Source organism: Cyrtonyx montezumae, unplaced genomic scaffold (assembly GCF_038088225.1).
Source record: "Cyrtonyx montezumae isolate F1298 unplaced genomic scaffold, pur_monq_1.0 scaffold_10, whole genome shotgun sequence".
NCBI lineage: Eukaryota > Metazoa > Chordata > Aves > Galliformes > Odontophoridae > Cyrtonyx > Cyrtonyx montezumae.
The window spans coordinates 32,825,581-32,832,194 of NW_027071826.1; the positions used below are offsets into that span (position 1 = coordinate 32,825,581).

The 6,614-nt window shown below is 37.4% G+C and overlaps 1 protein-coding gene across 1 annotated transcript; it reads right to left on the reverse strand.

The window, feature by feature from the left end:
* LOC136060910 (photoreceptor outer segment membrane glycoprotein 2) lies at positions 1–5,439 on the reverse strand. The gene is made up of 3 exons (XM_065755712.1): positions 4,827–5,439; positions 1,682–1,928; positions 1–267 (listed from the first exon to the last, which is right to left on the reverse strand). The coding sequence occupies exons 1-3, from the start codon at positions 5,405–5,407 to the stop codon at positions 1–3; spliced, it is 1,095 nt and encodes a 364-aa protein (XP_065611784.1). The 5' UTR covers positions 5,408–5,439.
* Positions 5,440–6,614: the final 1,175 nt, after the last annotated feature.

Genomic DNA, 6,614 nt, shown 5'->3' on the forward strand with positions numbered 1-6,614 from the left:
CTAGTTAGCAGCAGGGATAGATTTTGCTGTAACATTGCTTTTGCCACAGTTTGTGTTTTGAACATTAATGTTGGGGTCATTCATGCCTGAGACAGTGGAGATCTGGTTGGCTTTGCCAAGGTTCTTGATAATGTTGATGTTATATTTGGCAGTTTCCACAAAACTGTTTTCTAATAACCAACCATCTGATTCACCCTGCAGATCTCCTCCCAGCAGAACGTTCTTCATTGCAGTTTGTAGGTACCGGACACCAATAAGTACAGAGAGCTGTAAGAAAAGGTTAGTGCTTAAATAGATCTTAGTTTACAGTCTAGATCGTACCACTAAATCAGCTTTCTGACTTGATTGTTTACCGACCTAATATTTAGTAAAATAAGTACATTCTTATCCCAGTGATGTATCTAAGCAATCTCCCAATTAATTGTCTTCAAATTAAAGATACCAAGGATAATTTTTTTTGCTATTTTTTTCTCCCACTCTTGAGGGTAGCATTTCTGCTTCATGTGACTAGTGTATAAATACCTGGAATTACCTCAGAATGTTGTAGCTTCAGACTACAGCTAATCAGTGTGAGATGGATGATCAATTAATGGAGGCATCAATTACTTGAAAAGAAAATAATCCTTGTCTGTTAACTTTTTGACAGTTTTTCTTCACTGACAGTCTTTAAATTGGTGCTTCATCAAAGTCGTTTAATTCATTATGGTAGGCCATACGTATCCTACATCCCAATGCACTAAAAATGAGAAATGGTGGTCTACAGTAGAGGATCAAGTGTGAGTTTAGGAAAAAACACTTTGATATTTACGCTGGAATCAGGATCAGTGTGCCTAGCTTGTGTGTCACCATTGGAGTGAGCAGCTTTTTCATGAGTTGACGAAGGTCTGCTGTTTCTGGCATCACCACACAGTCTAGCACTGCCTGAGGTCTGTTGTGTTGAATTATTTTAATAGTGTTCACATTTATGCAATACAGTAATAATCAGAAAAATCAAACTAGTATTAAAAAGTGAAGAAGCCCATGTCATTGTGATCTTTGGCATGAAGGCCACAATGTTCAGACAACTTTCTTTCGAGGCACTAATAGAAAGACTGCATCTTTGCAGATATATATACTTGCTGATGAAGTGCTTATTTTGACTGCATAATAAGCAGTCTAATATACACCTAAAATGTATTCCATGTTTATGCGGTAAAGCTATGCAATCTAGAAGGGAGGTTTCAAGATATTAATCTTTGCTGTAAATAGAATTCATATATTCACCATTGGTCTGCCTCACATTTTTGGTACTGTTTCTTAAAACTACCTTGAAACTACCTCATGTCTTCCACCTAATTTCCTTGTAATTGTGTTACTGCATGTTACCCTGCATCTAATCCTGTAAATGCTTCAGGGAAGTGAACGGGACCTGGTCTGTTAAAGAAGCTCTGTAAATATTTAAATATGAATTACATTCATTGTTTCTAGCAGTGCTTATTTTCAGAGTTTTGCTTCCATTCTGGGAACTTTGCAAAAGCTGTGTGCTAAAGTTCCACATTGTTATTGAAGTGCATGCTTATGGACTTGTTATAGATATTGAGGTGCTTCTTATGCTTCTCATACATATACAGCTTATTTATTCCCCATCCTAGAGAGCAGGAAGTCTGATATACCAGACACAGATCGTTTTTATGAGGCTTACCTCAAACAACCAGATAAGCAATGTTGCAATACCAATAGATCTCATAATAGCTGTGTAGTAGTCCAGCAAGGCCTCTCTGCACCCCTTCACCCAGATATTGAGCTCCTCTGTCAGGAAATCATAATTGTAGTGGGCACTGTTGTTTGTCAGCTGGTACTGGATACAAGGTCGTGGGGAACTTGGGTTGCAGCAGCTGAAGGGTACTCCATCCACTAAGAACTTCCCATCAACATTACTCTTGAAACGGCTGCAACAGGATAGAAAGTTTGCATCACAAATCTGGTATCAGCAGCAGGATGCATCCATAATTTCTCTAGAAGGCCATAATTTGTCTGTTGCAAGGTGGGAGTCTCTTCACTGTAACGAAAGGGAAATATGCTCTCATTTCCAGTTGGAAATGTTGCTCATTACAGGAAAACTGAATTTTTCATTTGCAGTACCTTTCAGGATGGTATCTGCATAGTTTCCAACATGGTTCTTGGTATTGTGTGTAAGACATACATGGATATGATAACTTTCTAGATCTTTGCACTGAGAATATTGAAGGTTATTTTAGAGTTTATCCTTATTTGTTTATAAACCCTACTTTCTGTTTCCACTATAGATTTTCTAAATGAAAGAGAAGGAAGGCATTGCAAGAAGCTGTTCAGGTGAACATAAGCATCAGAACATTATGGTTCAGCATTTTGAATCTAAGTGTATCTTTCAAAAGAAACATAAGCTGAAAGGTGGCTGTGTTTGTGGCTGTGCTGGCGTGGCAGAATAATTGTTTTTGTTTTATTGTTTTGGGCCTGCTGTCCCATTTTGTTTTTATTTTCTGTTAAAAACATTTTCCTCCAATGTATTTCCAAATATGTAAGGAAGATCGTTTGCTCTTTTCCACTGAGAAGAAAGTTTAGGCATAATTCTTCCTTTTTAAGATCTAGCTCTTCTCTTTGTGGACAGCGAGCTAAAGGTAACAATAGGAGGAAAACTAATGTGAAAGAACACAAACAGTCCACTGAAAACAGAGTTTAGCGTGCAAACAGTGCAACTGATATAGGCAAAATGACATAGAGAAATAAGGAGAGGAGCCACAGAGGCACAGAAAGGAAGGCCAAAATGTGGGAGGATAAAAGAAACAGTACAGAGGATGAAGAGAAGGGCAGATTGATTGTGAAATTGAGGCTTTTACCTGGACAAGCCTCATGCTCTGAATATTTCAGTGATGTAAACCAAAACAACAGGGCAGCATCTGAAATGGTTGAAATACAATCACTTAAACTAGCTCTTAAGCTTCTCTTTTGATCTCAAGCATCTTAGTTTTGCTTCCTGCCATATATGCAATAGGGAGGAAACTTGTTTCTGCTGCGGACAGTAACAGTTTCCAGACTTAGGTTATGTTCCCCTTGCCATTGTATTTTCTCTGCTTGTAGCAAACTGAAGGAAGTTCTATCTGGATATTGCTAGAAGGAATATTGCTCAGTAACAAAAGCTGAGGAAGTAAGATGTTAACTATTTATTGTTGCATTTCAAAATTGCTATGACGCTATGAAGCAAAACTTGCTTATGAGACTACATAATGATTATTTTTGCCTAACCAAAGCAATGATAGGATCGTACTGCTGTAACCTGCTTCATCCTTGTACTGTGCCTACAGATTGACTGTGTTTCTTGTGATGTTGTGGAGTTGGTAATGAAGTAATAAAAAGGATTATGATGGAAGGTGAAAAGTTCAGTTCTGTAGAGATTCTTAAGTATGTCAATTCTCAACTGCTTTGCCTCTTAATCTACCAAGTACTAATTGACATACACTACAAGATATAGCTAAGAAGAGTATTTGATTCCTTCTCTATCCTTTCTGAATTTCACAAGCTGGACTTCGGTCCTAGTTGATTTCTTACCAAATGTTTCACTACAAGGTTTTGAAAATCAAAATGTGATTTGCTTATACAGCACCAACTTTGATTCTAGCTATTGAGATGAGAGTTTCTAATTTATATGCAGTAGAAGTTCTGCACTGTATTTGTCTTCATGCATTGTCTTCTTTTTACAAGGTGTTAGAAATAATGGACCATATTTCCAAAATTTTAGCAGAGCACAGGCAACTTTGCAGATGAAAACTGAGTTTAGTTAAGCCAGAACAAATCATTAATCTTAGTACGTGGCTCACAGAAATGTAGTATGTTTTACCTTTATCCTTACAATAGGATACTACTCTTAAGTTCCTGCAGACCATCTTTGTTGTCTTATGACTTTTCAGAGTAGAACAAGGATTTAAAACATCTGGTGAATCAGTTTGCTTTATGTCACTAATGCTCTCCAACATCTTCCCGTAGAACATTTGTTCTAAAACTTGTTATTTCCTTAGCCAACTGTCTAATGCATGCTGATGCCCTTGTTTCAGAGGTCCTGTCTTTTCATATATTTGCACCTCTGTTTGTACGCTTTGTTATAAGGCCAACTTCAAGTTACAGCTTCTGTTGAAAGAAGGCCAGTGATCTTATTTTATCTGGCTATAATTTTGAGGAAGGTAATTTGCCACATTAAAAAAGGAAAGTGCATCACTGTGCATTGCTTAGTATCCCTAGAAAGTTATCAAAAATGAAATTATGCATACAGTTAACATATTTTAAGAATAAGATTGTCAGTCTACAGTTTTTTGATTGAGACAGTGATCCAGCAGAGGTTATCTACTTGGCCCTGTGAAGTGTGTGCTAGAAACTCAGAATGATCAAATATAAGCAGAAAAATCTTTTTGACCTGATCACTTTCATATTCATGTTTTTGGGGGAAATGTGGTCTTGAAGTGGTGTTGTTGCTATATTTACTGGATGTTATTACATTAAAGTACCAGAGTGTACTACAGAACTTTAATGTAATAATACACCAGAGTGTAAATATGCCTGTATTACATTATATCTTGTCATAGAACTATTAGTGATTATTCAGATGGATCTTTGAGACAAACAGTCTAGCCACAAGTTGTCATGTAAGGAGGAAAAACTGTGAGCATTTTGGGCAGAAAAAAAGTCTTACTGTGTTCTCCTTAATGTCAGTATGTCTCAAGATCTTTTGACACTATTGTTGCTGATCAATTCTAATACTTCTAGAAGGAGGAAGGAGTTTTTTCTCTAATTTTTCATTAGAACTAGTAAATACTTACTCCATAACTTCCTTAGAAGCCATGTTCAGGTAACGAGCAGATACCCACTGAACTTCAAACCAGTCTCTAAAGCCATTGTTTCCACAGCATTGGAATCCAATTTGTAACATATCCACTGTTTTTTTTAAGAAGCATCTTCCAGGTATGTCTGTGTCCTTATAGAACTTAATAGCATCCCTCAGTCCCAAATAGAGAGATTCTTCCAGCTCGTTCCTCATGGTATAGCACATGAGAGCACCCAACAGGATGCAGAAGGTGAAGCAGAATGTGCATATGATGTATGGGAGCATAATTAGTTTCCATCGTGAGAACTTGTTGGCATCTGAGCAGTCATAGCAGATTTTGCCACCCAGAAAGTTGACAACGCATGCTATGACTCCTACAGAGATCAGCATGTTGGGGACAGAGTTAATGTCCCCTTTTGCCATCACTTCATTGCGCTTCTTGATCTCTATTTTCAGAAAGAGGCCAAGACTGAAGAGGATGATCCCGCTCACTACAGAAACCCAGTTGAGGATCCACAGGATCTGAGCCAGTTTGTCCCTCTTAGTTTTGGTGAATTTTACTTTGAGGACAGCCATAGTCAGATCAGCGTTAGGAAAAGAAGCGTGGGTCAAGGAAAGCCTGTAAGCTGCTTAGAAGCATGTATCCAAGGCATGCAGTAGAAATCTGAAGGAGAGAGAAAGAGATTAATGTCTGTTTGACTGGCTATTTATAGAGCTTACCAAGATTTTCCTGTACTGCCTCACGCATTCTGAGACTTGCCAAGGGACTGCCCCAGGTCTTGTTTAAGTTTCATGCAATATGAATTTCTTAGAAAATTAGGCTAGAGCTATTAAAACCAGGTGAGCATTAGAACCAATGAATGCTGTGTTCTTATGGATGTTCATCTCGAACGGTTTTCTGTGCAGAATTTCTGATGTCGAGAAGTGAGCTGATCTGCTGTCTTTTCCTTCAGAAGCCTGATGGCACCTTCTGGTTCTACTCATTCCTGTTGTTTTCTTGATGATTCTAGGAATTTATAATTCTTAGATTAGTGTGTCGTGGCCATATATAGTTTTAAAAACTGATGAGCAGGAAAAGCAAGCATATATATATATATATATATATGACCATCTTCTGCACTTTATTTCCACTTGATCTGATGTGAAAGCATTACCATTTTTATGTGAAGTAATATTTATCACCTCATGAAAAAGAGCAAAGCATCTTTACAACTCCAAAAGAAATCAGCAATTTGAGATGCTCAAATTCTTTCTCAACCTAATTGTTAGTCCGTCCTTTTTGAATGTTCTTATTCAAAACCAAAAGTAATTAGCATAATATTATGGTTAGAAGAGGGCTATTCTGTCTCTAGGAAATCAGCATTTACTGCATTAGTAATGTAGATCTTTCCCTGTTTTGAGAGCTGTGACTATTGGGCCTTACTTCAACGCTCCCACCATCTGTAAATTTTGCTTTTTTAATCCTGTATGTTCCAGTCAAAATCCTGAAGTTTGTTAATGGTTGCACTTTCTGCAGCAACTGTGACTTCTTCACTTTCATTTGGAACAATTTCCATTCTCTTGTCTAAAGACTCCAGAGTCTGCGGATGTCAAAGGGAGTTTATCAGCTCATTTTTGATACACCTGCTATATTATTTGAGATATTGTCTTGATCACCCTTCCTTAACATGTGTGAGAACTTCTTTCCTCCTCACAAAACCTGCTCTCAGTGTGGTTATGTACTAATTCAGTAATTTTCATTAGTGATTTTATATTAGACAAAAATGTGTTTATAGGATTGTAG

What these genes read in the sequence shown, in the direction of transcription:
- LOC136060910 (XM_065755712.1), bottom strand. Translation starts at nt 5,407, where the DNA reads ATGGCTGTCCTCAAAGTAAAATTCACCAAAACTAAGAGGGACAAACTG. An exon ending in GCTTCTAAGGAAGTTATGGA is followed by an intron (nt 1,929 to 4,826) that starts GTAAGTATTTAC and finishes ATCCTGTTGCAG; the next exon opens with CCGTTTCAAGAGTAATGTTG. An exon ending in TGCTTATCTGGTTGTTTGAG is followed by an intron (nt 268 to 1,681) that starts GTAAGCCTCATA and finishes CTTTTCTTACAG; the next exon opens with CTCTCTGTACTTATTGGTGT.